Source organism: Dysidea avara, chromosome 7, assembly GCF_963678975.1.
Source record: "Dysidea avara chromosome 7, odDysAvar1.4, whole genome shotgun sequence".
NCBI classification, from domain to species: domain Eukaryota; kingdom Metazoa; phylum Porifera; class Demospongiae; order Dictyoceratida; family Dysideidae; genus Dysidea; species Dysidea avara.
In genome coordinates, this window is record NC_089278.1 from 17561089 (window position 1) to 17578001 (window position 16913).

Consider the following 16913-nt stretch of genomic DNA (forward strand, 5'->3'; position numbering starts at 1 on the left):
TAATAGGATGGTTACAGACATAATTTTAGAATTATCGGACATCCACGGGAATAATCAGTGGAATTAAGGGGCGTGCCTATTCTTGATTAGCTAGAAGAAAGTACTAAACTACTAAGAATGATAGATAGCTGGCATTATTATACGAGTGCTGGCTGAAAGGAGCTGAAAAACCTCTAAAAGATCGATATACTCTAATAGAACGCTCAAATACTCTAATAGAGCGGTCAGATTGTTTCATGTTAACAATCTGCAGACAGCATTAGGGATTTAACTGCATGATTATCTTCAATTCTGAAACTTGTACATCTTATACCAGTGTATCTTCTTTAAGTCTTTCAACAAACATATTGTTATCATTATCCATTAAACTTAGCATGTAGTTATACAACTTCCCGCTTTTTTACGTCTGTTGTAATGACTATAACCATTATGTGTAAGGTGGAATGCTTCATTTATGGCTAGCTATTAATTATTTAATTCTGACAAGTCACAGAACTACTTATATCAGCATCTTGAGAATTAAGTGAGTATAGCTACAGAAACTAAGCGAGCATTATATGGAATAATAGACTAGATACAAGAATAAAAAAGAATAATAGGAGAAATTTTTGGGAAATTCTGGAAAGAATAAAATTTTGAGCATATTAGGCTCAGCCCAAGGCTGAAGAGAACTTTGCACCCTCCCTTGGCCCTTCTCTTGCCCCCATGGACTTACACTATTTTAATATTGACACCAAAACATGCTGGAAATTATTTGTACTGTACTGAAGTACAGAAAAATCTGATGGGCATATAGAAGGCAACAGTTATAAACTGTATGCTGTGAAGAAATTGGGACAAATAAACTTGGATTTTTGTGCCAAGGTATAGATACTCTAATAGAGCTGTCACTACTCGAATAGAACAGTGACAATTGTAATATAAATTGTGAATAATAACAATATTGCCTTATTTTGATGTAGTACACTTTACCATCAGCAAATTTTATCTCTGACTTATTTTCTAGCATACACTTTGCTATCAAATTCAAACTTGGGAGATCTAATTGTTCAAAAATATCCAACTAGAGTCTAAGAATGTATGTGTCCCTCAACTATGCCAACCACAGTTATGCAATTGAATGCCAGTATAACTTGTATACTAGAGTTCCATTCAACACCTACCCCAGTGACAAGCAGTCACTCACATCATTATATTGGAATAAATACTGAAACTTCTTGCCCCCCTCGGCCCCCTGTGCCTCCAAGATCTGCCTATGCCAACTTCAATGCACAAAGCTTCATTGGTAGCTAAATATTACAAATCACCATGTTGTAAATTCATGGTTCTTAAAGCTGTGTAAATGAAATTCACGCCAAGAGGTGATTATTTATCTATTCACTGTGTGTATACAAATTTCTGATATCCAAAACTATATGCCTTGTTTTAGACAGCTTTTTTATGCAGGCAATAAATATTACATGTGGTATATAGTAATAAAGGTTGGGAGGTGGGTGGGCTTCTTATAGGAGAGTAAGGTATAAGCAAAACAAGTCCAAAGATCCAATTTGAGCTCTCTAGGCCCGGCAAGGGGTCTGGGCGGCAAGCCCCCAGGCACTGAATCCTTGTTATTTAAGCTTAAAATGCCTCAAACAAATTATTGCAACTGTGTGTTAAAGCATCTAGGTGTTTTTTGAAGGCCACATGTTGTTGTTTTTTTCACAGCTTAGTTGTTTTGGTGCCTAGTTAGCACACAATGAAAACTTTTTGTGGGGTGTACTTTGAGAGAGATTGCTGTCCCTGAGCTAAAGCACAAGTACTGGTCTGCATGAGTTGTATAGGGACACGTGTTAATAGTGTACAGCCATACTTAGCTTTACAAATCATGCCACCATTGTACCACTACTGAAGATCACATGGTTTAATTACTGGCTATATAAATTTAAAGTTTTACAAATTGGTAGCTAATACATACATATATATATATATATATATATATAGCACCAAATCAAATGGTCCCACATACAATTATATTGTATCAACATAAGTGTCAATCAAACTAGTTTGGTGAGTTCCTGAAATTTCTACTTAACAAAGATAGTCAATCCTTAACATGAGAAATAAAACTAAAAGAGTGCAATTATGCAACAGTTTGCTTGACTTTAGTTTAAGAAAACATAATTCAAAATGTTGCCTGTGTAGGATTTGTTGGTTGCCGATATGAGCAAGACAAAAATTGGACTATAACATGGCCAGCAACTGAAGTAGATATAGAAGCCAGACAGAAGTGTCCAGGAGGTAGTGAAGCAGTAGGTAAAGTAGCAAATCAGTTGTATAATTAATACTGTGAAGCATTTTGCAGGTCTAGCAAGAAGGAAATGTGGTGGTAATAATACATGGGAAAAACCTAATGTGTCAGAATGTCAAACAATAGAACAATTAAGTCTTAGGATGAGAGCTGAAGAGCTAAGTGATATTGTCAATAATACTTTTACTGCTGAAGACAGAGACATGACAGTGATGTTTATGCCTGAAGAAGCAGTAGATATTATGGTTGAATTGAATGAAATAACAAACACCACAAAGCCTTTACTACCAAATGATGTGTCTTCTTCAGCTGAAATACTGGATATATTGCAATCGTATGTTGACCATTAATAAGGCTCTTGTTTATTCAAAACACTAAGACTACTACTGCATACAAGGTGTATATGTGACTAGATTTGTGAAAAGGTAACTTTTTCACACGCAAAATTTGACCCATTTTTTTTTACTTTGAAGCTTCATAACTTTTGATCATGACATATAATTGCCTGAAAATTTCCATGAGTGTAGCTACAGTATCTGACTACATTGTGGTACTAAGAGTAAGTTAATCAGTTTAAGGAGTCAAGTGTTACACCACTTTGTTTGCTGGTATGTAGAATGTGTGGAAAATGTACCTTTTCGCAAATCCGGTCACATATAATAAAACTTAATTATCCAAACACCTGGGAACCACCATGTGTTTTGATTCATAGCTGAATTTTGGTGTATAAATGAAATTATCATGGTAAAGTGCATAAAATACAGTTACCAGGCACTCCTACAATTCTCTTTTGTATCCAAATAGCTTCAGTTCAGATTACAAAACTGTATAAAACATATATCACTCTGTACAGCAAGAAACTGGGTTTACATTAAATAAGAGTCTACTGTAGCACCACACATGGGCTATGTCTGTAGTCATGTTATTAATAATTTTACTGATACATTAACACATGTGTAAATTCATGGAAGCATTGTCAGTCATAAATTAAACTTTGAATGTTGTACTGAATGTAATCTGTTACTATTTTTGTAGATTAACCAAAACAGCCGGAAATGAAATTGGGCAGTCAATGGCTATGCAAATTACTGAGGTAGATTGATCATTAGCTTGCACTGAAATGCAATACCAACTAGCTACATTTAAACTATATCTCAAGAGTACAGCACCAAGTTTCATACTACAATTACTACACATGTTATCAGTATTTCTTCATGCCATCACAATGCAATACAGGGTCTATTTTAATAAAGTACATGACATTATCCTACACGAACACTTATTGGCATTGTGTGTGGCTTCTGCAAGCAACCCTTATGGTGAATAACATGCAATCAAACTACTGAATACTTCACTTCAAATTCTGCAATATCCACATGCTATTGACTTCCTCTGGTCTCAAACTGCTTAAGTGTTAGGCCAGCTCACTATCAAACCTTGTAGAAATTATATATGGCATTCCATGTCTACATAATAATGAATCCTTGTTTATCATATTATTGGAATCACAAGTAGTTGTATTAATGAAGTTCCTTGCAACTTTCATTGATCATTTTACTCAAAAATCTCTATATGGCAATACTGGGACCACCTAACCAATGTAAGGCATATGTACTCCAATACACATACAAATTTTGAGTATAAATTTCAAGCTGCAGTGAATTCTAAGTTAAACATACGTATATGACAAGTGGCAATCTCTTTAACTGATAAATGAGATGTGTGTATGCCTTAACCTTGGCCTTAGCTATACGTGTCAGTCTCAGTTCATTTAAGATATCCTACTTTGGTGAGATGTAACTGCAACATACAATATACATACTTGTGTGATAGTTTTGCAGTTCCCTTAAACACATATACAAGGCATATTATACCTATGTACAATGACAGACTATATTATCTTGTGGATGAACAATTTCATATGTGCTAACAGAATATGGTTGATACACTGGACAGCATGTTTGATGGAAGAAATGATGTATCCTTTGATCAGATGGCAAATCAGGTTAGCATATTATTGATTTCAGTAGGGGGAGGGGACAAGGCACAAACATTATATAAGATCAAGATACTCTAATAGAGCAGTCAGTCAAATACTCTAATAGAACAGTCACCACACATAACAGTATAATTGAGAATCCTCCATAATAGCTGAGTATGAAAACTAGTATCTGCAGCATTATCCCATGCATGAGCACACTTAGCCTTCTAAGAATATTATGCAAATAAAATGCACATGGTCTTAACTTATGCATGCCATTCTTTAGGCTCATATACAGTACTGTATAGCCAGCTGACTGTCACTTATACCTATACAACTCTTGATCAATGTATTTCACTTAGAAAGCAATACAATTTAGATATTTGTGCATAAAACCACAATTTTTTTATGAAATAAACTTTAGCTTCTGTCTGCTGCTCTATTATATATACCTACTATCCTGCTGGTCCTCATACTCCCCTCCCAAACTGTGGATCCACCCCTGATATATAATAATGTGTTGCATAGTGTGTTTTTGCATGACTCATATCTAAAGTTACTGCAATATATAAATAACTACATTCATTAACCAAGTCTTCCTGCATTACATTCACAGGAAAATGCCACAGCAACCGGTGCACTGCTGCAAAAAGATGCAGAGAATGTCGGTATATTGTTTAGCACCACATTTAATATTAGTGGAAATGAATCGGTGCAAGGAACTATGATAAGAAAAAATCTTGGTACGTAATTTATTACTGTAATTAAGACATTTATTACGTGAAGTGTTTTTTTTTTTTACGTATATATGTATTACAGTTATTGAAGTCCAGATTCCTACTGAAGAATTGCTCAATACTAGGAATGTTATCACCTTTCCCTCAGTGTCCACCATATTTGATAACGACGCATTCTTTACTAAAATGATACCCATGATTGAAATACCAAGTACTGTGGTCCTTGAACAGTACAGAAATGAATGTAACAAAAGTGAAGGTAGCTAACAATGATCATTACCTCATCACAGTATCAAAGTATAATACATACAGGAAAACGAATTCCTATTATCAATGGTGTTGCAAGAAACATGCATCTGGCGACTGGTCCAGGGTAATGATAAACTGTTGATTGTTTAGTGTGATAAATTTATTTCTATTTATATAGAACAAACATTGAAAGTCCAATCTTATCCAGTCAGATATCTTTAGAGAAAACTAATTTTAGTGATGAAAGAGTATCTTTATCATTCAACATAGGAAAGGTAGGTAATCACTACATTAAGTGCTGTGGTATGCTAATTAAAGACTATATGTTTTATTGACTGTATAATAACATTTTATACAAGACCTTGCAGTGTTTGCTGCACATTTATAGGTAAAATCACCCTATAGCATTGTTTAGGGTTAAATTTCACAATTTAAACAGTTATTACAACACTCCTAATACTAAAAAGATAATTATTTTAGAGGCACTTAACATACTTGGAGACAAAATAAATTATGAGGTTTTGCCACTAGAAGTTACTCTACATTGTACAATAAGTATTCTCTTGGTGATTATAGCTTAGGATTACTCTGACTGTTCTATTAGAGTATATTGGTCTTCTCAATTTTTTTCCATTTCAAAAAAGCTGACTGGTTTCTGAAAACCAGTGAAACCTCCCCAGAACCACACCCATATACAGTAAGTATTCTTATTTCTCAATGAAATAAATGATCCATTGGTGATTGTGTATATACAGTGTACAAGAGTAAATGATATTATTCACTCTTGCTTACAGTGATGTATAATGATTTTGCTATTATATTGATTATCACGAAACTTGCATCACAATGCAATAGTTTATCACAATAGTAGAGCCAAATAATAAGTTGCATAATTAAGAATTTTATTAATCCTATGCCATACTGAAATGTAACAAATACAGCAAATGTTGACAGAGAGCAAACCTTCAGAAATACAGCAAATCTTGTGAGTTAATTAAATAATCGAAATAAACCAACAAATGCTTCAATTGTAAGAGTATTTTGGGATAAGAATATCTGGTTTGCATTCACGATAATCACACATTATTGTCATATCATGATAATGGATTATTCGATATGATTATCACACTATCGATATTATTGCACATCACTCGGCTAGAGGTTAATCTGAATGGATATTATTTGGTGTAAAAAATGGTTGCAATCATTTAAGCTAGCAAAGTTACTTTAAATCATTTTATGTGCAACATAAATAACCACAATAGCAAGAAATTGGTGATACAAACTAAGACCGTGAGAGTTTTGTACATTTCAGCTGGTGTACTTCCCTGTGATATGTAATGAAATACTAAATATCTTCACAGATTAATTTTTATATAGTTACATGCATAGTCCCTACATGCCATACACACAGTGGCATAGCAATTTGTCAGTTTATTTAGCTATCCAAAATTTTCCTGTTCATGCATAGGCAATCATAATTGTATATATGTGCTAGCTAACCCTTAATTAATGAAGGAAAAAAAACATTGCTGTGATTTGTAGGAGTAGGGGCTGAAATGCCATTGAAAGTTTGGTTATAAAAGAACATTCAAGCAGGTGATTTCAATTTGTCAAACAAATAGCTGGGTGCTACCTAAAATATATAGAAATACCACTATGTATTTTAGTATCACGTGACACTAATATAAGCACATTGCTCAAGCATGATACTCAATAACTTTGAATTCTATTAAAAATGTAATAACTATACACATACTCACGTATTCTGTCAGAAATTATATATATCATACAGTACGATAGTACTGTATAGTAGGGGCAACGAAGGTGTGGGCGTGGTCCACAAAGATAAATCAAGCCAAAATCATCTTCGCAATCCTTCACAGCCACTTGACAGTATTGGTCAGGTATAATCAAGCCCAAACATGTCTTCAAAACAACCTGAAGCATTTTTGACTAGGTGCTACGAATTTTTAAAATTATTTTTGTAACTTTCTACTGCCTTACTGCCTGCCTGATGTGTTCAGTCAAGCATAGCGGAAAATTGGCTACAGCTACAGCCTTACTTCTTTCACAAAAATGCTTAGGATTTCATGGAGATAAAACCTTTAGTATTTCCTACAATGTATGTGCTATTGTCTTAATGATTTTCCTTTGATCCTTCTTTATCATGGCCATCACTCATCAGTTGGGCTTCCATAATCATACCGGTACATTACGCAGTAATATATACACGTGTTATCACACCAAACTTTTAGAATATGTTTGTGATTTTGACGTTTGGTTTATACGGGATCTATCGTACATCGTCAACAAAATACACACGCAAGACATCTTGTTTAGTATTAGTGTGTTTGTTGTTAGCAAAGTTATAAGCGGATAGGTTTAACTGCTTGCGTTTCTAAACACATTTCTTTGCAACTAACACATTCTTCGCTATTAAAGTATTAGTCTTGTTGTTACATAATTGTGTGTGAAAAAATAAACCTATCTCTTCAAAATGTATCATTGGCAAGGAACAGAATGGAAGAAGAAGCTGAAAGTATCGTCAAAGGAAAAAAAACTATGGCAGAAGTTAGGAAAGTAGTGGAAAAGAATCCTAACCTTGGGAAACAGCTTCAAGAATCCTTGAGTCAGCCTAAGGATACACTTAGCAGCTGCTTTGCATCAATGAAACTTAAGGATGAACCTATTCGAGTCTTCAATGGTGCCCCTGACATTGACATTCAAACAGTATTCAAGCAGCTGCACTATATTGATTCAAATTTACAAATGGGCAACTTAACAAAGGAGGTGCTTGAGGCTTTTACTCCTATGAAAAATTTCTTAAGCGAGCATAGCTATTCAGCTAACTATAGTTTTCAACTGAAGAAATGCTCTTCTTTGACATGCTTTTACTGTAATATGTCTGATAAGCCTAGACTGCCACAAGATATTTTTTCCTCTCTTTCTTGGCTTCCCTTACATTTGCTGGATGCAACTAAGGAGCACTACCAGGCGTTTGATTCTGTCTATGGCAAGCCTGTGTCCTCACAGGATCAACCTTCCTTACAAAGTAAATTTGATGACTCTGAAGCTGCTGCTGCAGATGAAGCACACAAGACACTTTTCAATGCTACAAAAGTGCGTGATGTGATATGGTGTCAAGAATGTTGTAAACCGAGATGCATTTTTTCTAAAGGTAAACTAACCTTTACAGAAATGATATATGTGCAATACATTAAAAATTCATCTCTGTTTACGTGCGGTTCTTCTTTGTTTCCACCAACGTCTGAGTTGAGTTCAGCAATAGTGGTGAGACAAAATTGTTCTTGTAGACTTCCAGTGGAAGCATAGTATTACAATGCAAAGCTTATAAGCTTCCCCCCAGTCTGCTATTACTGCGGCTTGCCTGAACAGTCTTTAGTAAATAATGATGAAATTGTTTCTCTGAAGCAGCAGTATGCTGTAGTTAGGCCTATCTGTTTTTTCTGCAAGGCAGAAGGAAAACAAGTGTACACCAGTCATCCATCAAACATGGCAAAGAGACCAAAAAGATAACTGTATTTCAGCTATGTGTGATCAGAACCTCATAAACACTATTTATTCATCTTGTGCTTGTAACTTTTCTTAGGTTTGATAATGGCTGATGCTGTTTCTATATATGTTGAATTAATTTTTTTTTAAATATGATCGTTTTTTTTTTCGACCTACCGACCCTAACTTTTCCTTAAAAAATCCGAGCAACAATTTTTCAAATAGGTATGGCCTTATTCCACACCGATATAGTAATAGATTATAGGATGTTGTGGAACTTGCCTAAACATGTAAACTTGAACATGAGGACAACTACATAATCTGGACACTTGGAATTGTCCAATACCTGATGAACAAGTTGGTACTAATGACATTCACTTCAACATTTTTATCCCAGCTAGGTGAATCTCTTGTAACTGAGTAAAAAGGTGTTTATTTTCCACCTGCAACCAAGGTTCTACATTTCTGTGGTTGAGTGTATATAAACTGACCTGGAAAATTAGTATGCCATAGGGGTGTGAAAATGGTTCCTTTCCTTCTGTTGTGACAGTACTTACAACTGACTGGTAAATGATCATCGATGTCCCCATGGACCCCAACAATGAGTACATCAATAACTTCACAAGTTGGAAAGAATTTCCTTTCAACATGTTGTGGAATGAATTTCCTTTCAACATCTGGTGGACAGGTCCAAAAACCCTATCGCACAAACACGGTGAATCAGTGTGTGGCAATGTGACACTCACTCCTCATTTCATTAGCCTTCAAGACCAGTATATCATAGAGTACCTCAATATTCTTGACTCCTACTTCTTCAAGCATTGCTCAAGCAATGTAGTTTCTCACGAGGGACTCAAGTTTCTCATTAAAGTCGAGCCGATTAAAGTATACCTCACCATCGAGTTACATTCAGTTTTAAAACCATGTATCACGTGTGTCCGCTTAAGGTAATTAGGGACTTTCCATGAGATTTCCCCTAAATAGATCACGTGTTAGTTGTCAATCCAGTGGATTCTGGTGGTATACATGGTTCAACAATGCGGTAAGTGTACTTTAACACAGTATAAGCTGTCAATAATTGTTTGTGCACTGCTAAACTAAGTTATTTTTGTGTGATAAGCATGCTTGAGGAAGTGTCTGGGGGACGAGACTAATGTTTTGACGATGGCCAAGCAAAGAACTGCGAGAAGAACTACTGTGATAGTAGGGGAAAATGCCCACCCCTATAGCTCTGCCTAGGGGCATTAACCAGCATTATCTACAGCTACTGTATTATGTTGCTGATATGTACATCCAGGCCACCAGAGTAAAGGTGAAAGTGGTAGTAAGACTCAATCCTATTATTCTGCTGAACAGGCAAGGGAGTCCGGGACTCTGGGGACGTGCTCCCTCAGGAAAGTATAAGTACTACAACTTTTGAGTTTTAATTGCTTCATCAAGTATAAAAATTTCAGTCAAAATGTGCCGGATGATCGAGGCTCTGGTCTTATGCACTGGTTGGAGTGGTTGCATCAATACTGCACTGTGACATCCTTGAGGGGTTAGTGCTGGCATTGTCCATGGCAATACTATTCCATCTCCCCGAGTCTTGATGATTGAGTCCTCCATTCTTTTCTCTGCTGCTCCAATCCTGAAGTTGTGACCACAGTCAAAAGGTGGCGATCAAGGCTCTGGTCTTGCATCTATACTGTACTGCAACACCCTTGAGGGGTTAGTGCCGGCATTGTCCATGGCAATACTGTTCCATCTCCCATATACAAGTCTTGATGGTTGAGTTCTCTATTTCTTTCTCTGTTGCTCCAATCCTGAAGTTATGACCACAATATTAAAAAATGGTTATAACATGATAAATTATTATTATGATAACAATTACAATATATGTATTTATAGCTGTGTAGCAACTGTGAACTAATTAGGCACTTGCAAGTTTAATTAGGTGTCTGAAGCATTTAACATGCACAGATATGAGATATATTCATCACATGCAGTAAAGATAGATTTACTCTAATAGAACAGTCATACTACACTGTAAATTCATACTTCCGAATTTACGGTGTTATGAAACAGTCATTAGTATGTATGGATTTTACTGACTCTCCAAGATAATATTCTGCATTAATGTTAATTGCTCATTTCCAAAAAACAAAACCTTTTAAACCAATTTGTAGAGTCTATCATTGACAAAAATGAGTGATATCCACCCCAAAAACACCTTCGCTGTAAAAAATGAACGCCCAAGAAACTATAAGTACCTGGAACCCAATGTAAAAACAAAAACAAAAAATAGCTCAGCTGAAGTGAAAAGTAACTGGTAACTTAAAGAGCTGATATCTGAAGCAGCCAAGAATACAACTAACTACAATTACTAAAGTTTAATCCATGCAAGAACACCTTGGCTATAAAATAGGTGTGTATGTGAAAGTAACTGGCAACTGAAATAGCTGATATCTGAAGCGGCCAAGAATGAACAGTCATATACAATTAATTCGAAAATTTAACACTGAACCTTTATAATTCAGCTGTGTTCTATATTCACTCTTGCTGCATCCCTTAAAGTAATTTCTTTTAACTCTAATTGGCTGGTAATTTAGCCGCCTGTTTTTGCTCTATCATACTGACTATTAAAAAAGGCAGCCAAATTACCAGCCAGTTAGAGTTAAAAGAAATTACTTTAGGTTGCAGCAAGAGTGAATGTAGAACACAGCTGGATTATAAAGGTTCAGTGTTAAATTTTCGAATTAGTTGTATATGACCATTCATTCTTGGCCGCTTCAGATATCAGCTATTTCAGTTGCCAGTTACTCTCGCGTACACACCTGTTTTATAGCCAAGGTGTTCTTGTATGGATTAAACTTTAGTAATTGTAGTTATTTGTATTCTTGGCCGCTTCAGATATCAGCTCTTTAAGTTACCAGTTACTTTTCACTTCAGCTGAGCTGTTTTTTGTTTTTGCTTTTTACATTGGGTTCCAGGTACTTGTAGTTTCTTGGGCGCGCCTTTTTTACAGCGAAGGTGTTTTTGGGGTGGATAATATATACCATACATTTAGCATAGAGGATTCAGGCACACAAACATGTTCATAACATAAATACATGACAAAACCATTGGGAGTGAACACATGTTCACCTCTTTGATATGAGTGAGGGTTCATGCTGGTGAACACGAACTGACTATCATAATGCATTGAGGTTCAATGCAGTGTAAAACAAAATTATCTTATACTCAATTTGTAGGCTGCAAATAGAACTCGCTTCAACATTCGCTGTGCTTTTTTTGATTTTGAGAAGTAAGTTCTACTCAAACACACTACACATGTTATTATTCTTACATTGTTTAACAGTGGTAATTTTTCTAAAGATGGCATCAGCCAAATAAGCAACAATGATGATGGCATTGTTCAGTGCACTTCATCTCATTTGACTAGTTTTGCTGTTTTAGTAGATACATCAGGAAGTAATAGTGTAAGTGTATTGCATTCAATGACTGTACATTGAGGCCAGTTTCCTATAGTAGATAGTGTACTATGTATGTGGTTGGGTGTGCAAACTATGTGTGTATATATATGTTATGTACACACAGGCTCAGTCTGAAGCACTCTCTGTTGTTAGCTATGTTGGATGTGGAATATCTATTGCCTGTCTGACATTCACTGTAATAGTAATAATTGTATTGCGGTAAGTTTAGTTTAATTTATCATGGATCATGTGATTACTTACATGCATGACGTTTTAGAAAGCAAGTTTTCAATACAGCACCAGATTTCATCCATTTCAATCTTGCTATTGCACTACTGCTGGGTCTCATAATTTTCGTTAGTGGAATTGAGACTGCTGCAGACTACAGGGTAAAGTTATAGAGCATCCAAATGTATATCAAGAATTAATAGTTCTTTGCAGACTAGCTGTCTTATTGTGGCCATCTTGCTTCATTACTTTTTCATGGCAGCATTTAGTTGGATGTTGTGTGAAGGAATTTTATTGTTTGTTTGGTTAAACTTTGTCCTATATGAAGGTGTATTCAAAACACGAAAGTTTTTCATACTAATTGGCTGGGGTAAGTATCAACAGATCAGATACTATAATGTTCACTTTGGTATAATGTATACAGGTTTACCTCTTCCCATTATTATTATATCTTCTGCTATATCACATGAACAGTATGGGACTGATGATTGGTATGTAGCTACCCTTAGGGTGCTTTAATGAGAGTGTGTAGCATGCATGTTAATACAATTATAGGTGTTGGATATCTGAAGAAAAAGGTGCTATTTGGGCATTTATTGCTCCAATGTTGTTGATCATAATAGTAAGACAATATTTTAATGGGTCAATTTGACATATTGTGTGTTGTACTTGCACAGAACAACGGCATCGTTTTAATTATAACTCTTTGTCAGATTTTCCGCAGCAAGAAAAGTTCACTAAAAGTTAATAAGGCCACACAATCAGAAACCTTAAAGTAAGTATCTAAATAATTAGTAAATGTAGTGGTCATCAGTGCTCAAGATGGTAAGTGGAATGGTCAGCTAAGTTACACCATATCAAGTGCTGTGATGTGCTAGTTTATATGATCAAGCTGAATAGTCCAAAATGACACCTACGGGTATTGCACTCAATTGGCCACTAATATTGAATTGTGTGGATTCAAGTGTACATTCACAAAATCATTCACAAATTGGTTTTAAAGAGTCAGCTATTGGTTTTCTGCCCACGACCACATAAAATTACTTATTAAAGTTTCAACACATGATTTGGATCATAGCAGCAGCAATTGTGTACTGGGAGACAACCAACTGCTCTACCAATAGAACCAAATATTCTTGCATTAGTTTATTAGAACATATAATTCGCATAAAGTATATTAAGGTTTATGCATTGAGGCACCTACTACACTTAAAATCACACAGAGACAATAGGAGGGTGTGTAAAACTAATTCACTGTGTGTGTGCAAACTAGCTAAACACACGACATGACCATGTGTTCTGTTTTGTCAGCTACATTATTTTGATAAATTCATTCTTTTAAACAGATCACTGGCAAAAGCAGCTATCCTTTTACTTCCACTACTTGGCCTAACTTGGGTATTTGGACTACTGGCTGTCAATGAAGACACTATAGTATTTGCATGGATATTTACAATACTCAATTCACTACAGGTAGCTGCAGCATACAAACCTAATGTGCCTTATGTGTATATTATGACTATTAGGGTGCACTGATCATGCTGTTTCATGTGGTCAGAAATGAACAGGTAAAGAGGGTCTTCATTTATAAGATAACACTTACTGAAATATTCATATGTACAACTCCCCTCCCAAATGGTCCTGGGAAGGGGGGGGGGGGGTTCTGAGGTTTCCAGAAACTGGTTAAGCAATTAAAATTGATTTGCAAAGGTGTAAATCGAAATATTGTAATAGAGCAGTCAGCTACCCTATTAGAACAGTCAAATTTCATATTTTCAAGTTACTTAGCTCCCTATCTATTGTATGCTTCAAATTCCACATAGCTCCTCTAAACTCTTTAGCCTGCACCAGTATACATAGCCTATATCAATCAATTACTAACATAATTATGTTTAAAATGTCATCTTTAAAGATTCTTTGTGAAAATTGATACCCAATTCAATCTCAGAATATATAATGTTCAAAAAGTTCCTGGGGGAGCATTCCCCCAGGCCCCTCTAGATTTAACTGTGCATGTAACAGAAAATTTTGAAACCTGTCACCAGAGTTGGGGTAGTTACTTCAGAAAGGTAACTAGTTACTAGTTACTTTTATCCCATGTAACTTAGTTACAGTTATTATGGTTACAGTTACTAGTTACTTTCATAAAAAAGTTACGCTTGTTTATTTTTTTGTAATATGATTATTTTTCCCAGAGCAAGGGAGAAGAGAACTATATATAATAATTATATGCACACTTTCTGATTCTGTAGCCATTTCAGCTCAGTTTCAACTGTTATGTCTGTATACTCAAGCTGAATCATGAAGAACAGTGCACAGAAAGTGTTTACTTAATATATGGCTGTAGCACAAAAATTGAAGTGCTCTTGCTTTCAAAGTATAATTACCTATAGTTACAATGTAACCATTGTAACTACTTACTATTGTAGCTTAGTTACTTTTCAGACAGTTGTAAATAGTTACAAGTTATTAGTTGCAAAGCAAGTAACTAGTTATATTACTAGTTACTTGAAAACTAGTTACGCAACTTAGTTAAAAAGTAACTAGTTACCCCCAACTCTGCCTGTCACCAAAATTCCTGGAGCCACCCTTGCAAACTTAGCATTGGATAAGTACCATCTTTTGTATACTAAATAAAAATATTAAGTTAAGGTCATTTTGCACACAAAAGATTACATGATTATTTCTGCACTGTCCCAAATGCACAGCTTACTTTGTATAAAGCAATATGACACTTAAAATGTTTTAACCTTACAAAAGTAGTCTGTTGTGTGGCATATAAATACACTGTATATCATGTGCATATACATGCAGTTCTTGAAATTTGTAAGACAACGAGGGAGAAGGGGTACAACCTCTGCAACTGTGAGTGATATTTGTAGTGATACATCATGTTCATGTGCATAGCATTCATGTGTTCACAGAGCAAGACTCGTAGTTTGAGTGCAAGTAATGAAACAAACACCGCTCAAAAGAGCAAGAAGACTACAACCTCAACACCTTCAGAATTTGAAAGTGCGTTATAATGTTTTGCTTACACTGGTGGTCTTTCATGTGTTAACCTATTTGTATATGATCAGCACTCACACTTTCTGACCAGTATAAATTTGTGCTTATGGTGAAAAAGTCTATGCTTAAATTTGCACCTTAAATCTACAATATGTTTGACATATGAACCACATAGGCTACTTTCACTGCCATGATTGAAATAAAATGTACTCCGTACTTCTAGTCTAAACATACACAATTTTACTGCTGGATGCAGAAATGTATTAATAATGTCATCTGATTAGCCATTGAAGAGCAAATTGAAGTTATATCACCATCACTTTATGATGATAAACCCAAATTCAATGAGTATGTATTATCACCAAACCAGCTTAATCCAGTGATCAGTGAAGCACAAATTGTGACACGTGAGTATTTACACTTTCTCAAATCCATTCATACTACTATATTTTTATTTCAACACACAGCTACGAACAACTCCAGTTTCACTTTTGAAATACCTCATCCTGAAAATGGACCACAACAACTTCTAGAAGACAGCAGTGTATAGTTATTAATTGTCTGACACTGTTCTGCTATGTTTAAGAATTTATTTATCCATTTAAACTTTAAACAAAAGCAAAGCTTATAGTAGCTACAACACATTATAATATATATGATTTTCCCAATGTACATCCAGCAAACTTTTAAAGAATTAGACAGTGCTAGTGGTCATAACAATGTCAGATGATAAAGAGTTCCAATCATTTATCACTCTTACAAAACTATATTCCGTCACATTTGTTTTAACATGGAGTTTTCTTTCAGCAACTTCAATACAATCAACATTACTGTATAATCATAAAGTCCACCATTACCAATATGTATCACTATGTGATGTGGATATACAATGTAGTGATACAGGCAGAGCATGGAAGTAAAACAACGTGAAAACAAATACATCTATTTGCACCCCATAGCAGGTAATGGATGCTAAGATATCTGTAGGCTTCCTTGTAGAAAAAGCTAGCAATTTAATATATCAACACTAGAAACTTCCTTATTTCTATACTGTTGGAATGCTCAAAGCTTCTGGAATTCCTCATTCCTCAGAAGTTATTTATGGCTACCTCCTTATAATATACATGCCATCAACATAAACAGTTGTTGCAATCATCAAGCTGTTTAGGTGTACATGGCAAGTGTAGTTGTTAGTATGTCTGCATGCCCAGCAATGGAAACATACAGTGTAGCTACTAGCTTGACTATCAAGCCAAATCCAATGTTGGTTATAGTATTATACTTCATGGCTTTTGCATTGTAAGATCTAGACATCCTATCATTGTTAAAAATAACAGCTGATTTAGGGTATGGCGGGCCCAGACGGAAGGTGTGTATTCAACAATGGGTCAGACCATCATTATGTAACAAGAATCCATCCAACTAGATTTTGTTATAGTGCTGGCACCAAG

At 35.3% G+C, this 16913-nt stretch overlaps 1 protein-coding gene across 1 annotated transcript in view; it reads left to right on the forward strand.

Moving 5' to 3' along the window:
- Positions 1-16170, forward strand: part of LOC136260644 (uncharacterized) — a 35223-nt gene extending 19053 nt beyond the window's left edge. The window contains exons 12-33 of the mRNA XM_066054465.1: positions 2182-2292; positions 2342-2621; positions 3323-3380; positions 4221-4292; positions 4885-5011; positions 5088-5264; positions 5318-5378; positions 5433-5529; positions 12004-12056; positions 12111-12231; positions 12350-12444; positions 12503-12614; positions 12667-12823; positions 12878-12944; positions 13009-13075; positions 13131-13228; positions 13800-13926; positions 13980-14021; positions 15268-15318; positions 15378-15468; positions 15747-15869; positions 15930-16170. Coding sequence (XP_065910537.1) covers positions 2182-2292; positions 2342-2621; positions 3323-3380; positions 4221-4292; positions 4885-5011; positions 5088-5264; positions 5318-5378; positions 5433-5529; positions 12004-12056; positions 12111-12231; positions 12350-12444; positions 12503-12614; positions 12667-12823; positions 12878-12944; positions 13009-13075; positions 13131-13228; positions 13800-13926; positions 13980-14021; positions 15268-15318; positions 15378-15468; positions 15747-15869; positions 15930-16012 — 2270 coding nt within the window. The 3' untranslated portion in view covers positions 16013-16170. The remainder of the gene's footprint in view (positions 1-2181; positions 2293-2341; positions 2622-3322; positions 3381-4220; positions 4293-4884; positions 5012-5087; positions 5265-5317; positions 5379-5432; positions 5530-12003; positions 12057-12110; positions 12232-12349; positions 12445-12502; positions 12615-12666; positions 12824-12877; positions 12945-13008; positions 13076-13130; positions 13229-13799; positions 13927-13979; positions 14022-15267; positions 15319-15377; positions 15469-15746; positions 15870-15929) is intronic.
- Positions 16171-16913: the final 743 nt, after the last annotated feature.